Source organism: Mytilus edulis, chromosome 11, assembly GCF_963676685.1.
Source record: "Mytilus edulis chromosome 11, xbMytEdul2.2, whole genome shotgun sequence".
In the NCBI taxonomy this organism is placed as follows: Eukaryota; Metazoa; Mollusca; class Bivalvia; order Mytilida; family Mytilidae; genus Mytilus; species Mytilus edulis.
In genome coordinates, this window is record NC_092354.1 from 19,968,037 (window position 1) to 19,989,726 (window position 21,690).

General features: G+C 31.0%; 1 protein-coding gene across 1 annotated transcript in view; it reads right to left on the reverse strand.

Annotated features, from left to right (window-relative positions):
• Positions 1-21,257, reverse strand: part of LOC139494069 (uncharacterized) — a 28,679-nt gene extending 7,422 nt beyond the window's left edge. Inside the window, exons 1-3 of the mRNA XM_071282239.1 lie at positions 21,068-21,257; positions 18,747-18,830; positions 15,074-17,577 (exon numbers count right to left, since the gene is read on the reverse strand). Of these exons, the coding sequence (XP_071138340.1) occupies positions 15,074-17,577; positions 18,747-18,830; positions 21,068-21,107 (2,628 nt within the window). The 5' untranslated portion in view covers positions 21,108-21,257. The remainder of the gene's footprint in view (positions 1-15,073; positions 17,578-18,746; positions 18,831-21,067) is intronic.
• Between the last annotated feature and the right edge of the window lie 433 nt (positions 21,258-21,690).

Sequence of the window (21,690 nt, forward strand, 5' to 3'; positions counted from 1 at the left end):
CAATGAAACAACATTTCATCATAAACCATATGACAGAGAAAGTTGCCAACCAAAGGAAACCGTACGTTCTTCAACAATTAGCAAAAGCCATACCCAATAGGCAGCTATAACAGGCCCTGACATAACAAATGTTAAAAAAAAAAAAAAAAAAAAAAAAAAAAAAAAAAAAATGACCTGATTGAGGTCCAAAAACATAAGAACGAAAAACAAACTATCATATACAGCAACAAACGATACCTACTAAATTATAGACTTCCGATGACTTGTACAAGGTATATAACAATTATCCATTCGACAAACTTAATTTTTAATAAAGTTTAAGAAAAACTTAGGTTTTATCAACATATTCGGTTTCATAAATTTCAGATATGCATATTTTAAGGTGATAAGTGTGAACAATTATGTTGTGTCTTTCTTCGTGCAGTAACAGTAATATTTGTATTGTGTGTGAATACACATTTCTAAAGTTTATATCTTGATTCGTTCTAATGATGAAAGCACAAAATAAACACGAACACAATAGCATTGTACGCTGTTTGAAATAAGGGAAATGATCTATAGTCATAAACTGTTGTGTATTAGATTGTAAATGTTTAGCTTTTCTTTAACCAGAGAAATCAAGATATTACAAAATTTCCTTCATGTTATTTTGTCTCTCTTTTCATAGAACGAAATAATTTTAACATTATTCCTGTACTTTAAAATATTGATAACGTCTTTATTTTAAAGGACAGAAGAAGTCTGTGAGTCCACAAGGAATTTCTAAATAAACTCCAGGATCCCTTATTTTAAAAGAGGGACGAACGATATCATAGGGAAATTCAAACAAACTCATAGATCGAAAAGAACTGACAACGCCTTGCTTAAAAATAGAAAAAGACAAACAGACCCTGCTTCACATGTGGCACCTGTCATGTTGCCAATATAATTAAATACCCGTCAACTAGTTTATACGGTTTGTCATATTTGTTAAAAGGGAACATGATTGTAGTTATATGAAAAATATCAGATATCAGCTAGCATCCATACTGATTGTCAACTAACTCAAAGTTCACGATGTATACATATTTACATACTGGAAGTACAGTATGACATAAAGGGACAATTTAAAAAAGAATAACAAAAGCACTTGCAACTCTACACTTTAGTTTTTTAAAACTTCCAAATTTATCCACGAAAAGTTTCGATTTTAAATTGTTTTTTTGTTTGTTTTCAAAATGATTTGAATATGTATTATAAAGATGAACACATGAAGTTATCAGATTGTATAAAATTTAAGATCGTTGACCATGTGTTATATCTTTTAAAATTGTTTATAGGGGCTCGATTAAAAAAAGAGTGACACACGATTCTTAAAAGCTATTATAATTCATAAGTCAAAAACAAACTGAATGTCCCATTTCAGAACAAAAACGAAAAATAATAAAACGACAAGTATCAGTAACCGAAACACTACTACGGACCGCGCAACACGAACCCTACACCCAAAATAAGTACTATCACAAGATTCAATATTATGACATATTACTGAAAATTCTAAAATTGCATTAAAACATTGAAATAGTTTTGAATTACAATAACGTTTTAAAATACTTACCAGTCGTTCAGTTTGTCCTCCATTTAAACAAAAATGTATTTAAATGTATAGAACTATGCTAGACGTTTGTTAACATATTCGGTTTGAGTTATCTGGATGCATTGTGAAAATTTTCAAGCGAACAAAGAATTTAAATGCTCTATTGACCTGATTAATAAGCTAATTCTTCCTGTTGAATATTTTTTGTTTTGTTTTTTCTTTATACTTATGCAAGTTAAGATTTCATATAGATGGTTATTGGCTATTTGATATATTCAACCTTTAACTTCCAACATGTTGCTAGCAGTCGGTTCGATATCAGATTTTCTAATTAAAAAAAAACAAATACAAATTCGATATTGATACTGATTACAATGAAAATGGTATTTCTATTATAAAAAGGAAAAAAAGGAAAATGATATACAAACAATCATTTTGTGGCCCATACACGTTGTATAGCTTACGTTCTTGAATATTAACGCAAATGTAAATCAGCAGTTGCTTATGATAGTTTAAAGTTTTTATGAACAAGAAACGTGGTATCTGTACTTTTAAAACTTAACAAACATAATTGAACATTATCAGTAAAATTGCATTTTTGGCATGGTCTTAAACGTGTTCTAGTTGTGACAACACTTTCTCATTGTATGACAATGTTTGGGGCTCACAGCGGGTAATTGTCTTGAAAGGTTTCACCGTCATTGTAATGTCAGAAGTTGTGTTTGTCTCGCCTTGACATAGGAAGTACAGTCATTCAACGTTGGAAGCGATGGAGATGGCGTAAGCTTTTTGTATAAAAATGCATATTTCAGATGTTAAAGTACCTGAATGCTTCATACTCTGTAGATATCTTATTTCGTCTACCATGTGTCCTTTGTCATTTACATTATTATCATGGTTCAGCGATTGCTTGATAAAAAAATTTATAGTGTTTTGTTATGTAAAGTTTTCACTTGTTATAAGTAATGTGTTTTTCTCACCATGATAGCTCAAGGATTTAGTGTTGAACAATTTTAAGTTCTTGGTTTATTTCTCAGGTACTATAAGAACTATGGATATTTTATCTGGTGTAAGAAATGATCTGTCTATCACATGCCTTTGACTTTTATTACTAAGTTCATTATTTTTCACGGTTTTGCAAGAACATCAAGTACATTAAGCTATAGGTCAACCACATGTTGTATTACATGTTTTTAAAGCAAGTAGACTATCTGACAGGGTTCAATAGTAATTGACCTTTATCTCATCATTATTATCAATTATGATTAAAAAATAGGATCGGGAGACATCTCAGAGGGTGTCTGCTTGTTTTCAAAATCGTTCCAATATTAAACTGGTACTTTGGCCTCTTTGTACTTATTAAAGACACACATTTTAATGTATTCCCTTTGATACCATTGAAGTGTAAATGGTCTTACTCCATGCCTCATCGAATAAACATTGACATATCATGAAGTTTGCCAACACCCTTGTTCTTTTATCCCGTGTTTAAACCTATATTTACTAGAACAATTGAACTGTATTCCCCTACATATACAATGATGCATATGGAAGACAGAATGAACTGGGATTTTTTAAGATTTTGATTTGTGTATGTACCAATTTCAAACCAAATTTTATTTATATTGAAGCACCAGGAAGGTAGAATAATCTTTTTGTGTGGTCTTCTGTAGTTTATACAATATGTTTCGAATATCCGAATATCAAGCGGACACTTTGATGATTTCTGTACACATTAAAAACAAAACAATCAATACAAGTCACATGACTGGTTCTTCGACTAGATGTTTTCTAATTGTAGGTCTATCTTAGATTGATAACATTAGAAGAAAAGAAAATCTGGCAAACTTCCAAAACTTATTTACTGTTGATTTTTCGTTAGTTGATAATAAAAGATTGACACTTTACTTTTTATTTTTCGTTTGTTATCGTATTTAAAATTTTCTTTAATACTTTTGGTCGTTTAGGTTTTCGTTGATAAACTTATCCACAAATAATATTTTTGTTCAGAAAGGCCTTATCTGATCTTGATTCTACTTCTAAAAAGACTTGTGTCAATTTGAAAAATTACTGATTCTTTTTTAAATAGCAAAATGATTTCTTACTAAATGCAAGGATAACAGAGTTATTGAATGAATCAAACCTTGACCAAACTTTACAAATGTGGCGAATACAGGAAAAGCGTCATTTATATTGGTAAAATAGAGAATGGAAATTTGAAATGTGTCAAATAGACAACGATCAGACCAAAGAGTGAAAAAAAACGCCAAGTCAAAACTGTTTATTTTATCCGAATTATCACAGGGAAAAATATTAACATAACTGATTCGGAGACCTTGACCGGTTGTATTATAAGACCGTTTGATCTAAACATAAGGCAATCTGATAAGCTAGATTCAGTAAACTTTAGATATGGTTCAAAATATATCTTCTAAAAATCCGAAATTTGGACAGTCAATTTGTAATTGCTGTTTTGGCCTTAAACCGTACACTATCTGAAATGGTCATTTTAACAAATTAATGAAAAGTAAAATCACAAAACTACTAAACATTATATTGAAAATGTTGCTTAAACAAAACAAACAGACACAATAGGTAAAAAAGTCATAAATAGGGTACAGAGGTCAACATCGTGTTATTATCTTAATCACTATAAAGAAACAAACAACTGTAACAAAGAAGCACAAAAAAGTTTACATACATTTTAACATCCTCATTTTGGCCCTTTTAGCAAATTAACAACCAACTAAGGATGGCACTTTCTAATATGTGTTTTGTGCTTTCTGTTGATCTGCTATATCGTAAACTTTTCAAAATTTATATTTAAGTTGGGTTTTGTTCATTGTTTAAGGCGTCAAAGTGACCCATAGTTAATTTATTCATACTTCAGAAGTAGTTTAAGGATTTCAGATAATGGAGGTAGAACGTTATCGTCCAATATGGTAGAATATGGTAGAAATAGTGCTGAGTGAATAGATATTTTGTTTTACCATCTTGTGCAAAACAAAAGATTTTTTTTATCTATATCAAAAACCCCATTCCAATCTGCTCTGTATTTTATTCAGAAAATAATAAAAAACAATTGATTAGATACATGAAACAGGTTATCCACTTTAACTGGTCTTGACCTACATATGCGCATTTGGTCTCTCGTGCTTGATGATTTCTTTGACAATCATGCATTTTCTTATTTTGATTTGACAATGGTTATGCGCTTCACCCTAGCTTGGGCTCATTGTGGGAGGTTGACTAGCACACATCATGGTAGATTTGCTTGGTCACCAGACAGTTAGTCGAGGTTTGGTCTGTTTATCATCGAATATACAGCAACAAACACATGTTCCATTTTATATGTTAATTATTTCGACTTACAATACATATTTCATTCTATATGTTAATTATTTCAACTTCCAAATATAAACATATGTACGATCCATGAAACAATTACAATTCTTTTCAAGGTAACCATTACATGTACCTGAGTGTGCAGTTCCTATACCTTTATCTGAATCATCATCATAAGGAGATTCGCCCCTCTGTTTTAAGGTAACCAGTTTTTAAAAGACTGTTATAATTTGATAGTTTATAGAAAACGGAACTTTAAAGACAGAATATTACTTTCATAATCAAAAAAATTTCTTTTTGTTCTATTCAGTCACGAAACTTTATAATGTGATCGTGTCATGTAGATAGCGAGTAATACATAAACACATTATACATACCTACATCACCATACCGTATCATACCATACCATACCGTACCGTATCGTTCTATCCGTATCGTTACCGTACCATACCGTTACCTTACCATATCGTATCGTGCTTCACCATACCATACCAGTATCCTAACCGTACCATGATTTACCATACCATACCCGGACCATAACCCATACCATTGCATACCTACCTACAGTGTTCTTATTCTTTGCCAGTTGTACACAAAGAAACTAAATAAATGATGATTCTAGAATTATTTTCCTTTTGTACTGCGACTCTGTTCAGCCCTAAAACTTTATAATGTGATTGTTCTATTTAGTTGAAAAGAATAACAAACGATTGAGACCGGAAATTTGGTACGATAAGATTGAAGAGTCATATAACAATGCCGTATCATTCCATACCGCAACCTATAACGTACCATACCGTACCTTACCGCTTTTATCCGTACCGTGACCGACCGTTACCATGCCGTACCGCTAGCATGCCGTATCGAACCGTGCTTCACCATTCCATACCCGTATACTTACCGATCCGTACCGTACCGTGTTTTACTATACCATACCCGTATACTTACCCGTGCCTGTATTCGTACCTATCTACATATATACTCTGGGACACTTCAAACTTGATTAGAATCTTTCAATATTTCAATTGTTAAATCAGGACGATACATACAAGCAGAAAATATGGTGCTGACAAATATTTAATTCAAAAAGATTGAATTACATGTACATACATGATGAAATTTACTATATAAAGCCGACAGTAACTTTTTTTCACTGTTAGTTCATTTATTACACGAATACGAAATCGATTTATTTTAAGGGGGAGTACTTGAAATTTAGTAAGTGTATTTCGCTTCCAATTGATTACGCTTTAACGTTTGTTTTACTAACGGTGCGTAGACACGGTAATATTTCCAATTCAATTTAATACCTTCTCCTTGGCCCAGGTATATCGTACAGCGTTATCTTCATTAGACTAGACTATTTCACATTCAGTTTATCAAACGAAATCCAACTTAAGTGTTCACACGTAGTTTTTTTTTTGGCAGACACGAAAAAACAGATAAACACATCGGATTGCAATCGGATGGAAAATCCTACCTTGTCAATTCTATCCTTTGATTCAGAAAGGGAGCCTCCTCAGACTTAAATGTGTGTGTATTTCCTGTGTCAATTTAGTGAGTAAAGAAAGGAAAACTAAACGTTTATCTCTCCAAAATAGCGGCAATGGGAATAACTCAAACTCAAATTATTTCATTCGAAACCTATCTATAGTATTGTGTATATTGTGAAAAGATAATATTTTAGTCAGTTTAATTGAGACTTGGAGCTGCTGATAGTCCTTTGTTAATTTGTGTTAAGTATTGTCATTGTGATTAGTTTCTTCTGTTACTTATTCTAACATCGTTCTCGAACTTCTTATAAATTGAGTTTTACTGTGCGTATTGCTGTTTATTTGTGTATTCAAAAATCTGAGCATCACAACGGACAAACTTCCATACATGGACCACGCAGTGCAAACAGTACAAAATATATCATTCTGAATCTAAAATTCAGTATATGAATTGTTGCTGTGTGTATTTGGCTACGACATAATTGCGGAGACCTTGACCGGTTGTAATATAAGACCTTTTGATCTAAAAATAAAGCATTCTTCTTCATGGAATTACGGTTTATCAAGCTATATTTAGTAAACTTTAGGCATAGTTCAAAATAAATCATCTAAAAAACCCGAAATTTGCATAGCCAATTTGAAATTTATCAAGATCTTAAAATCAATTAGGCTGTATCTCTTCCTATGGTAAGTATAATGAACCGATATGTCCTAATTTCAGTATGTCAGTTGTGACTTTGACCTTTGGTTACAAGTTTGTAATGGTGTAAATCACCATGGCTCAATATTGTGCCAGGAAATGAAAATGCTGAAGAAAGATTCATGATAAATTAAGCCGAATTAGATTTCATGCAATCTTCCATCATAGCAGATTTTGTCTGATAATAATTGAAAGGTGTAATTGCAAAGGCTGCGTACAGTGGTAATTCAGATAAATGATGAATGATATGTACCAATTTGCCATGTATTTCCAAGCCATATTGTTCAAACACACTAGTCCAAAGATGGCACTATCTAAAACGATTCTTTTCACAGATAAATAAATCAACCAAAGAGAACACTATATGAAATGGTTCTTTTTAACAAATGAATAAAACAACTAAAAATGACACTATACTCAATGGTCCTTTTACCAAATTGCAAAATCAATCAGGGATGACATTATCTGATATGTTGTTTCTTTTGCTTTGAGTCGATTTCTTATGTCAGAACCTTTTAAAATTTCTATACGGTTGGGATTTACCTCATTTTTGAAAGTCTCGTAGTTAAGTAAACCATATTATGTCAGGGCAGATCGAGGGTTGGATGAAAGGGAGACAGAGCGTAATCGCCAAAAAAGGGTAGAAATACACAAATGTAGCGACGAGTAAAGAGAGAAGCGACTTTTTTTTATCATTTTATTAAAAAAAAGGTAGTGTTCCAATCAAAGCCCTCCCGTCTAATCCGGCACTATATTTTATTCAGAAAATAACTGAAATTGATTTTATAGCAGATTCTCCTCTCTTATTGACATACAGTTGCGAACATCTAGTGGTTGTCGTTGGTTCATTTCTGTCATATCTGTATTTTATAAATTGTTTTGTTATTAATAAAGCCAGTAGTTTTCTTAATTGCATTGATTCATATTTTTCTTGTCAGGGCCTTTAAAGCCGACTTAACAGTATGGGTTTTCTCAATGTTGAATGCCTTAAGGTGGCCTATAATTGCTTATATCCACTAATTTATAACTTTGGTAGATAGTGGTCTTATTGGCAACCAAACCACATCTCCTCGTGTGAATATCTATATTTAAGTAATTTGGTCTCTCGTGGTTAAATATCTCATCTGTAATTTACCTACAGTTGCGAACATCTATGTCAGTTGATCTCTGGTTGAAAATGGTCTCATTGCAAACATACCACATCTTTTTATGTTGATATCCACACTTGCAAACACCTAATTCATTTGGAATCTGTTGGTTAATTGTCTCTTTTGCAATATAACAACATCTTATTTTGATTTGACAATGGTGAAGTGCACATTGGTATGCACTCCAATCCTCAGCACTGGGTTCACTTTGGGGTTTGACTAGCTGACACATGGTAGAGTTGGCTAGTGGCTGGTTGGTCAAGATTGGGCATGGCAATGTTTTTTCATCAAATATATCACAACAAACACATGTTCCATTGTAAATGTTAATTATTTCAACATTTAAATATATACTGATATACTTTGCATCAGAACTAAACACATTTACTAATTATAAACCAGTTGTTTGCATGACACGGGTTATCTTCTTCTCATATATGTTATGATAATATGATACTAAACCCCTCACGGGGAGGATTGTGCCTGATATTCATATGATGAAGACATAATTTTCTAATGAGTTTAATTGAAGACATTTTGTTTAATTTCTTTGGTTACATCTTCTGACATCAGACTCAGACTTCTCTTGAACTGAATGTTAATGTGCGTATTGTTATGCGTTTACTTTTCTGCATTGGCTACAGGTATAGGGGGAGGGTTGAGATCTCACAAACATGTTAAACCCCGCCGCATTTTTTGCGCCTGTCCCAAGTCAGGAGCCTATGGCCTTTGTTAGTCTTGTATTATTTTAACTTTTAGTTTCTTGTGTACAATTTGGAGTTTAGTATGGCGTTCATTATCACTGAAATAGTACATATTTGTTTAGGGGCCAGCTGAAGGACGCCTCCGGTGCGGGAATTACTCGTTGCATTGAAGACCTGTTGGTGACTTTCTGCTATTGTCTGCTCTATTGTCGGGATGTTGTCTCTTTGGCACATTCCCCATTTCCATTCTCAATTTTATATGTACTATCCATGAACACAACTACAGTTCTTTAACTACTAGTTTAACTACGTAACCATTATGCTAATTTACAGTTCCTTAACTAATATCTAAATAATCAAAATAACAATGCCTAAGTTTCACATTGTATCTTACTGATAATTTTTTTTTTATATTGATTTACCTGAAAATCATGAAATAAATTACTGCTCAATCAGATTTAGGCCTTCATCAATAAAGGTTGGACTTTTATTTTTTTTTAATCCAACTATTGACAAAATAAAATCTTGTTGGTTACACATTTATTTCAAACATAATTAATACATTCTTACATAATATACAAAGAAAATACCAGTTTTAAAAACAGTGGTTATTCGGCTTTCCTATCAAGTAGTTTAAAAGTTATTGCAAACGACCAAAACTTTAAGAAAAATTTAAAAAAAATGATACCTTTATCTGCAATCAAAAATTAAATCTTGACATGTTGCAAAACAGAGTAAAAACTTTCACAAAAATTTCATTCCTGCTTATTTAAAAAAAAAACAGACTAAATCTGATTTAGAATTTTTTTTAATATCTTAAACTTTTAGCATGAAAATAGATATGAATTTTTACAAGGGATATAATCATTATAAAAACATCGCCAGTAACTGCTTTATATTGACACTAATTATTTTTTTATAGCTTCATAATTCCAAAAGGACTAAGGCTGTCATCTAAAAAAAAAAGACAAACCAAGTAAGTCATAATTAATCAAAGCATTAAGTTAAAGATGTTCACTGTTTCATGTGGTTCCATTAGAAATTTTGCCTGCTGACCCCTATTTTTCTTTTCATCATTCAAATAAATATAGTTAAAAAAAGTCATTTTTTTAAACTTGATGAAATTTTTTTTCTTCACTTGCTTATATCTCAAAAACAAGCGTTCTTTTTTAGTTTATTTTATATACTTTCAATTTATAACAGGATTTCAAAAAGCTGATTTGTTATTTTGAACAAGGGGAACAACCATTTGTAATTCACATGAATATAGAGGCGAAAGATACTAGAGAGACATTCAGACTCATAAGTCGAAATTAAACTGGCAACGCCATGTCTAAAAAAGAAAAAGACCTACAAACAAACAAAAGTACACAAAACGCAGCATAGAAAACTAAAGACTTTGCAACACGGACTGTTTGTGATAGACAAAATATGCAGTGTACCTAAAGTCATTGCAAAAACGTCTTCATATAAGTAGCATATACAGTTCTTAGAATATTTAACATATCAATACAATTACATCTTTTAAAAATTCCTCCTATTCTGTAAATCTAAGAAACAAATCATATAAAAATCAATTGTATAACAGTCTTTTAAATAAGCATGTGTTTTTAAACAGAAGAGCGAACATCCTTTATACACCTTAATATGACTTTTTTGTGATAGACAAAGTATATAAAGTCGTCACAAATATATACAAATAACATAATTTTTTATATAGTTCTGTAGAACTTTTCAAATATCAATATAACTAATTTTTTTTTAATATTTCTCCAATTCTTCAAATATAAGACACAAATCACAGTATACATTTTTTTATTGATATTTAAATTTCGAACTTTAGTTTACTTATTGAACTAGTACTTTCTTTAAAAACAAGGACACGGACATTCTATGTTTTTTCTGCCTTTTTAGTTCCATTAAATATATACTATCAATTAATAACAATTTATAATAGTTTTTTTTTAATTTTTAAACATAGAAGCGAACATCCTTAATACACATTAATTAATGCTTTGTGATCAACAAATTATGTAGTTTTTCTACAAGTAGCATATACAGTTCCGTAGAATTTTTAGCATATCAATATAATTGTATCTCTAAAATATTCCACCAATTCTACCAATCAAAGACACGTATCACATAATGCTTATTTTTTTTTTATCGAATCTTTAGTTTTACTAATGGAACTAGTACTTTCTTTATAACAGCATAGTCCTTAAACATAATTAACATGAGTAGTATGTACAAAATGTAGAGTAGAAAAACAGGGATCAACATTGTTAAAATATAATATCAATTCAAAAAATGACAATACAAAAAAAAAAGGCCTACCACACGCTCCGTTTAGTAAATAATCCAACATCACAAGTAATGATAGCATAATCTGTAAACTTGGTTGATATGAGAATTATGTACAAAATATAGAAAAGAAAAAAAACATTTATGGCAAAAAAAAAGGACACTATGAAAACAGACTCCAACCGCACGTTCCATGTAGACAGTAACCCAACAGCACATCACATAAACATTAACTAACATAACAATAAACAGAAAATAAAAGCTCATAAATATGTACAGTGTAATCACATCTGAATATATTAAGTAAAATATGGAAGATTTAGAATGAAATTCAAAATACACTTAAACCAGTTTTAAGAGACCAACAAAATAATAGACTAATAAGACAGGTGTTTTTAATAATACAAGTTTAATGAAATGCACTACAGAAGGAAATGCAATTTATGGTATTATACCACAGATTTTTGCTGAATACAAGTGTTGTCTGAAGCATGTGTGACTGTAAGACAAAAAATTATCAGACTACACACAAAAAATAATATTACTTAGTAATTATATTTTACTTGAACTAAGTATTTTTTTTTATTACTCATTACTAGGAATTACTTACCAATTACTCCTTATTACTAGCTATTACTTATATTTTACTAGATATGAAAATAGTTACTTGAAACAACTAATTGTTTGACTGAAAAAGTGTGTCTATCAAAAAAATTACTTAAATTAAAACAAATACTAATAATAATTTTACTCACTTGAGTAAATGAGTTACTTAATCCATATTTAGGTAATAACATACCCGTACTTTTTTCAGTAGAAATAAATAAATAGATTAAGTCATATATTTAAGAACTACATATTTTTTTTAATTTATACTAAAAAGCTGTATGAAAGTTACTGGAATTACTTCTGAAAACATGGATATAAAATTTGTTATTACTAAGTAGGTTAAGGCACTATATCATGTTGTTTCCTTGCATAAGGCTTATTATATATAATATTAAATGCTTCCTATGAAATTTGACTCCATAATTTAACAATTTCAACAATATGTAGGTTTAAGTCTGAAATTACATAATTTTGGATAACAATTTTCTTTAAACAGGCAATTATTCCAACTTGGAAATATTTTTAATTACATGGAATTTGCATAATTTCCTGTGCTTGAAATTTTTTATAAAGTTAATGTATATTCTGTATTTTAATCTTTGTGTACTAATTCAATTACATGAAAATGTAATACAAAGAGTTGCTGGGAGGTAGCCCATGTTAACATACAACAAACAAGAGAAATGGATTATAACAAATAATATAGTATATGATCATTCTTTAAAAAGGTATGTTGCTATTTCAAATTATATGCATTTATAATAAAACAGTATAGAATTTTTATTTTAATCTATAAATATATTATAAATATATATATGATTTATGTTTAAAAGAAATACTCAATAAATATTAATAGAATTACTTACTTTTTATTAATACAAATAATCAATATGTATTAAAAGAATTACTTACTATCATTAAAAGAAATACTTAATGTGTATTAAACAAATTACTTACTTTGATGAAAAGAAATACTTACTTTTATTAAAAGAATTACTTACTTTTAATAAAAGAATTAGTTACTATAATTAAAAGAAATACTTAAGGTGTATTAAAATGAATTACTTTCTATAATAAAAAGAATTACTTAATATATAGGAAAGAAATTCCTTACGTATTCATTAAAATAATTACTTAAGATACATTGAAAAATTCTTAAATGTAATTACTAGGTAATTACTTACAATAACTTGGCATTATTAGGAATTACTCATTTTTTGACAAACATTTTCACTTGTTTTTTTACTTCATTTGAGTAAATTAAATACTTGTTTTAAGTAAATTCAAGTAATTATTTTTTTGGAGTGTACACTAGTCCAATAGAAATACATCTGACTTTATAAAACAATGAAGTAATTAAAATCAACTAAGTAATGATAGAACTACAAAGAGTAAGTATGGTACAATTTGTCTCTCCTGTTTATAATAATAAAATCAAGTTAAAAGCAATAGGACTTTAGAAAACAATGACGAAACTACAACCAACTAAGTAATGATAAAATTACACCATTTTCTGAGTGTGTTACACATAAACAAAAAGATGATGTGGTATGATTGCCAATGAGACAATTCTCCATCAGGGACCAAACGATGTACAATGTAAGCATCAATTGGTCACCATCAACAATGAAGAAAACCCATACCGCATTAAAAGCTATAAAAAGCCCCAAATGCCAAATGAAAAATTCAAGCAAGAAAACTTTGGGTATGATTAATTAACAAAACAACAAAGGAAAAAAAAACAAATTTGATGTACGACAACCGCTGATTTACATTGGCATCAACAAAATGGTTAACTCCACATCAAATCTTCTGTTCCTGGTAATGAAATCCAGACCAAAGAAATGTGACGTTAGAAAACAACGAAGAAATTAAAAACAACTAAGTAGGAGTAGAATTATAATGTTTTACTCCACATCAAACTCTATTCAAATATGTATCATCTGTTCCTGATGATAGAAGCAAGCCAAAATAAATGTTCATTAAAAAGGGAGGTAATATGCACATGATTATAACTATTGTTAAATAAGAGAAAAAAGTAATTGGATGAATAGCAGTCGACATCATAAAGTCAAAGAAGGAATTGGATGCACATTTGTAGATAACAAACAGAGAGAGAAGTAATTGGATAAATAGCAATACATATCAAACAGGGAAAGTAGTAAAGTAGTAATGGGATGAACAAGAGTAGATATCACAAAGAGACAGAAGTAATGGAATGAATAGTAGTAGATATCAAACACAGAAAGAAGTAATGGAATCAAAAACTGTCGACATCAAACTGAGACAGGAGTAATGGAATGAATAAAGTGGTTATTCCATATTCCGAAAAAAAATAAGTAGGTTTTTCTATATGAATGGGATTTTGAACAAATAAGCATATTAGCGCAAAATGTTGCGTGCTGTTACGTGCATAATTTTGGTAAACAAAAACAACGTTTGATGTACAATTGGTTTTGGTAAATAATTGCCATTACATACAAAAAATAAAAAAAAATGAAAATGAAAAAAAAATACTGCCTTTTGTTTCGGTAAATATGTTGTTTGATTGACTTTTGAAAACACTGATTTTCACCCCGGCCATTGGCCTCAGTGAATATCAGCTTTTTTAAAGTCAATAAAACCACATATGTACCTCATCAAAAGACAGTAATTGTATAAAAGCTACAGAGACAGAAGTAATGGGATGAATAACAGTAGACATCAAACAGCGACAGAAGTAATGGGATGAATAACAGTAGACACACAACATAGACAGAAGAAATGGAATGAATAACAGTTGACACCAAACAGAGACAGAAGTAATGGAAAGAATAACTGTGGACACCAAACAGAGACGGAAGTAATGGAATGAATAGCAGTGGACACCAAACAGAGACAGAAGTAATGAAATGAATAACAGTGGACACCAAACAGAGACAGAAGTAATTGAATAAATATCAGCGACACCAAACAGAGACAGAAGTAATGGAATGAATGACATCGGACACCAAACAGAGACAGAAGTAATGGGATGAATAAAAGTGGACACCAAACATAGACAAAGTAATGAAATGAATAACATTGGACATCAAACAGAGACAGAAGTAATGGAATTAATAACAGTGAAATCAAACAAAAACCAAACAACAAAATATATTAAAAAGACCATCATCACATAGATCAACATTGTGATTCTCAACTGACAATAACCTTACTATATCAGTATGTCCGTTCTGACTTGCAATGTTCAGAGGACTACATCCGTTATTGTCACATAGATCAACATTAGGATTTCGCTCTAATAGTAAACTTACTATATCAGTATGTCCTTCCCGACTTGCAATGAACAGAGAACTACATCCTTTATTGTCACAAAGATGAATGTTAGCATTCCTCTCTAACAACAGCTTTACAATTTCAGTATGTCCAAACTTACTTGCCTGTCTCAGTGGACTCCAGCCATCATTGTCACATAGATCAATGTTTGGATTCCTCTCTAACAACAACTTAACTATATCAGTATGTCCGTTCTGACTAGACTCATACAGAGGACTACAGCCATATACATTGTCACATAGATTAATATTAGGATTCCTCTGTAACAAGAACTTTACTATATCAATGTGTCCTTCCTGACCTGCCATTTTCAGAGGACTACATCCATCATTGTCACATAGATCTACGTTAGGATTCCTCGTTAACAACAACCTTACTACAGCAGTATGTCCGTTCTGACATGCCTTGTACAGAGGACTACATCCATATATATTGTCACATATATCAATATTAGGATTCCTTTCTAACAACAACTTTACTATATCAGTGTGTCCTTCCTGACTTGCCATGTACAGTGGACTACAGCCATCATTGTTACATAGATCAATGTTAGGATTACTCTCTAACAACAACTTAACTATCTCAGTATGTCCTTCCTGACTTGCCATGTACAGTGGACTACAGCCATCATTGTTACATAGATCAATGTTAGGATTACTCTCTAACAACAACTTAACTATCTCAGTATGTCCTTCCTGACTTGCCATGTACAGTGGACTACAGCCATCATTGTTACATAGATCAATGTTAGGATTACTCTCTAACAACAACTTAACTATCTCAGTATGTCCTTCCTGACTTGCCATGTTTAGAGGACTGCAGCCATCATTTTTACAGAGATCAACATTAGGATTTCTCTCCAACAACAACTTTACTATATCAGTATGTCCTTGCTGACTTGCTATGTACAGAGGACTACAACCATTAGCGTTAAATACATCAACTTTAGGATTTCTCTCTAACAGCAATCTAACTATAGCAATATGTCCGTTTTGAATTGCCATGTACAGTCCAGTGATTCCATTATCTCTACATTGATTCACATCCACATCATTATGTAACATCCACTGTACCATATCAGTATAACCATAGCAACAGGCCCCTATCAGTGGAGTACTACCTGATCCATGGTGCTCTTTTGGTAATACTGTATCATGGGTTCTGGCTAATGTTTTTTGCTCTGATGTATCCAGTTGTTTTAAGTGCTGTAATAGCTTTAGTCTAAATAATGGTATTTCCATATTATTATTTTCGAATATAACTCTCACTTTTCCTGCTGACCAGTCCTTTATAAATCTTTCTAAATATGATTCAAAATAATCATCTGGTATTTCAATAATAAAGTCTATGTTACTGTTCTTTTCATCTGGTGATTGTCTCCAAATAAAACGTTCATGTATTAAATCACTATCACCATGGTCTATTAAACATTCAATCATCTTGTTACCAAAATAGTGAACAAGGAAATCAAACAGTTTATCATGTACAGTTCTATATATACCGCTCTGTTTATGCACAAATGTACCTTCTAGAGTGAGAAGGGCTTCTTTAAGATTTGCCTTGGAAGTACCTCTATTCAATCCACAAGCATCACATGTAGCTTTGATAAGATGTCGTTGCTCACGTGTTACTGTACCCTGAATCCATTTGTCTTTCAGCTGATTATTAAAGAGAACTAATAAAGCTAGACCGCATATTTTATAGTTCCCCTCATCCCCATGCCTACTCAAAAAGTCTAGTTCATTTTGATAGACGAAAAAAGGATTTTTGAAAAATGCCTTAACATCTCCATGTTTTTTCCTAAGATATAAAGAGCATAAAAGAGGAAAGAATTCACTATTTTGTGATAGTTTATCAATATTGTCTAAACTTGAATCAATATACATACTGGCCATAATATCTTTTTCTTTAGCTGTAAGGCATAAGTTATCTGACATTAAATTACATTCACAGGACTTAAATGGTTTTAATATATTGAACTTATCATCTTTATATACTTGTAACCTACAAGATACAATAATCTTACAACATTTTTCTGCAATAATTGTTTCAATCACAGTTAACAATTGTTGCCAGTTTTCAATTTGCTGTTGGTTGGCAGTAAAATTTCCACAAATATCATCTATGATGAAGACTGTCTGTTTACCAGGTTGATAATAATCTCTGATATCATCCTGTTTTCTTACTGGTATTATTTTGTACCCTTCCTTTTGTAAAACTAGTGCTGTGTGTCTTGCAATAAAAGATTTACCTACTCCTGATGGTGCAGTTAAAGTCAAACAACTGTTGTCTTGTAAACACTCAAGTACGTGCTCACTTGCTCTTGTAGACACAAACATATTATCCTTTATTTCCCATTCTGTTATTTCGTTTTCTATTTGGTCTGAAAAATATTATAAAGTGTAGCTAATTAGAGATAAAATAATGACAATTTATATTAATTTAACTATATCATAATAATCAGGCAATTAATAGTGGATTACGTATGTTGTGTAAGTTGTTTCATATTTTGACATTATCGTCTTATCGTTGAAGGCTAGATGACGACATGAAGTGTAATACGGGGTTGACTTTGTTGGCATCATTTGCTTCTTATTTTGATAGCATTATAATTGAAACTACCCAAGACAATGATATTTTCTTTTAAGACACAAGGATATTGTCTTGTCTAACCATGGGAAGGTACTATAAGATATAGCTTATTGTAAAATCATTGAAAAAAACATATAAATACATGGTTTATACTAAATTTAAAAAAAAAGCATACATACAAATGTTCCATATTAACATCAATTTATTTAAACATATGGTCAAAAGTAAATGACAAAAAGGTTATAATAATATACAATACCGTAAAAAGATACAACCTTCATACCGAATGTCGTAAATCTAAAGTAAAAAAAAAGAAGGTTTGTGGACGATGATGTATCGTTGGTCTACTGCGATGACTATATCCAAATATAAAAAAAAAGATGTGGTATGATTGCCAATGAGACAACCGTTTACAATTGACCAAAATGACAGACATAATAACAACTATATGTCACCGTACGGCCTTCAACAATGACCAAAGCCCTTACCGCATAGTCAGCTATAAGAGGCCCCGATATGACAATGTAGAAAAATTTAAAACAAGAAAACTAACGGCCTCATTTATATAAAAAATGAACGAAAAACAAATATGTAACACATAAACAAACGACAACCACTGAATTACAGGCTCCTGACTTGGGACAGACACATACATAAATAATGTGGCGGGGTTAAACATGCATATATATGTCAAATGTCCTTAACATGTGATCTAATTTATACTTTTTGCACCTGACTTTTGATTGTTTTTTTTTTATCTTCTTTTTAACAAAAATAAAAGCAAAAAAAAACAACAGTGATCTCTGGCCTTCATTGTGATGTCATCTATTTTAGTTTATTTAACAGTTTTCGAAACTTTATTTATCATTTAATTAAAACTACTAGTTCTTTTAAATATTTTTACCACAGTCCTCTGTTGTCAAGTTATAAAGTTTCAAAGCATATAAACTGATAATATACCTCTGATATTCTTTGGTATAACTTCGTCCTGCTCAGTTTCCATTTTCATTATTTTCTCTTTAAGATAAGAATGTTCTTCTTTTTCTACAATAAGGACAGCATTCAGATCCATTTGATTAAATCACCACGGAAACTGCAGTACCAAAATTTTTATGGCAGTGACATGTTAAAAAAAATAAGATGATGTGACATGATTGCTAAAAGGCGAGTCTCACCAGAGATTATGAGGTATAAGTAAGCAGCTATAGGTCATCGAATAGCCTTCATACATGAGCATAACTAAGACCACATTGAAAGCTTCAAAAGGCATTGACATACAAACTTTGAATGTAAAAAAATCAAAGGAGAAACAAATATAGCCGGCCAACCCTACAACTAACATGGAAAAGTGATTTAACAGCAAAATACTAAAACAAGAGGACTCACTCATCGAATCGACAAACATTATATCAAAACAACTAACGAAAAGACATAAGCCATAGCATACCGATATTATTTGAGGGAACTTGTAGTTATGTGTACTGACAGGTCTTAATTCAATAACAACTAATGACATAATTAGCTGTGAGTCAATATAACACCGTTAAAGTGCTTATTGAAATTTTTTCAAGTATAAGGTTGGATATTTATAAGCCATTAAATCAGATGCAGAAAAAAATGCACGAGAATACCCTTTGGTGTATTGATATTGAATTTTAAATAACTGTTAAATGTCCTAAAATCTTGAATGACAAACCACACATTTTTTCTAGGTTCAAAAGTGAGTTCAAATTCACACAAAAAAAAAACCCACCAACAAATGATAAAAGCATACACGAGATAGTACATGGCACTTAAAAATAAATTTGAGAACGACTTATATTTTTCTATGTTAAACTAAGTATGAAATATAAAAATGAAGATGTAGTATGATTGGCAATGAGACAACTGTCCACAAGAGACCAAAATGACACAGACATTAACAAATATTGTTCACCGTACGACCTTGAACAATGAGCAAAGCCCATAAGGTCTATTTCCTGACTGTCTATTTCGTATAACTCTTGGATACAGTTATCAAAGGTACCAGGATTATAATTAAGTACGCCAGACGCGCGTTTCGTCTACATAAGACTCATCAGTGATGCTCATACCAAAATGTTTACAAAGCCAAACAAGAACATAGTTGAAGAGCATTGAGGATTCAAAATTCCAAAAAGTTGTGTCAAATACGGCTAAGGCAATCTCTGCCAGGAATAAGAAAATCCTTAGTTTTTCGAAAATTTCAAAGTTTTATAAACAGGAAATTTATTAAAATGACCACATTATTGATATTCATGTCAACACCGAAAGGTTGACTACTGGACTGGTGATACCCTTGGGGACGAAACGTCCACCAGCAGTGGCATCGACCCAGTGTTTATTTTATAATGTAATGCTTGAGGAAACTAATTAAGGCATACTAGGGATAATGCAAATTAAAGGAAAAGTTAAGTCAATCATAATGTTGATTGAGAATTGATTTCATCAAATGTTGGTTAAAATTGGCAGACGGACCCTGGGACGGAGAAATAGATGTTTCTATAAATAGAAAGAAAATTGACTAGATGAACAAATAACTGTAATATATCTAAGACTAAAATTTCAATCAGTACATACCCAGCGGATTTATTGTGATGACACCATCAATAGTAAAAGAAAACATTGATTGCGTGCATTGACAACATGTAGTCATGTACCGAATGTATGACTATATATGTTTAAAGCTGTATATAGCGATGTTTTTTTTTGTTTCTTTTATTGATAACAAAATAAATAAAACAATAATCAAAGTTATGTAAATATTTATACTCTTAATATCAATGTCTATCCAAGAAGTTATTTGAATCTGGATTTATTTTAAATACTTGAAAATTGATAAGAAATGTATCACACTTTAACTAAGTAGTATTGGAATGTGGAAAATTATGAATTAGTAAGTTAAGGTGGTACATATCACTACAGGAAGATACCTATGTTGAATCAGTTAAACTTTATACCACCTTTACACTAAAATATATAAAAGTGAAAGTAACATTAATCATAGGCGGAGAGTTTACCGTATGAAATTGGATTAGTTTTCATCATACAAATTTTTTAGAATCTAAAATAATTCCAGATTAGAATGTTTATTGTTTTTATTCATTCAGTGCATTGTAATTGCTTAGTATAGCTTATTATTATAGTAAACACGAGAAATCTAAAGAGATTTCAAGCTGACTGTCTGAACACATGCCACTGAATGTACTGAGAAAAATAAAGAGTCGTACACACAGATCGTTCTTTTTCTAATAAAATATTACCTTTTTCCATATTTTCAACAGCTGATTCTAGCTTCTTCATTTTTGAACTTTGCACCGCTAGTTCATTACCATAGACATTTAATCTTTCCAGAATACGTCGAATACTAAATGTAACATTTACAAGTTCGTTAAGTGCGTTGTAGTCCAGAAATTTAGATTTTGCATCACTTGCATCTTTAACATCTTGCTGATTTCACAAACCATGAATCGCCTAAAAAATGAAAACATAAAAATCAAATAGTGTAATAATCAGTTTCATTTAATCTTTCATGCAGATAATTCTTAAATAAGGAGATGAGAAATGATTGCCAATGAGACAACTACCTACCAAAAGGTTACGGGAAATAGATGTAAGCAATTATATATTATGCAGTTGTTTTAAGTGAAGTCGTTTCTGGTCCCTCAGAAAGAGTCTGTTAAACCAAATGTTGATTGAATTGTCACTGGCAATTTAATTCAAACCTATTTGGGATATCATAAGACGAATTTCTAGTGATCTCCTTCAATCATGACATTCATCTCCTGTTAGTTCCGGTATTTAAAAAAAAAAAAAAAATGAGTTGACCAAAATAAAGAAGACGAACACAACTCTAACAGAAAAAATATGTCAATGTCTCATCATT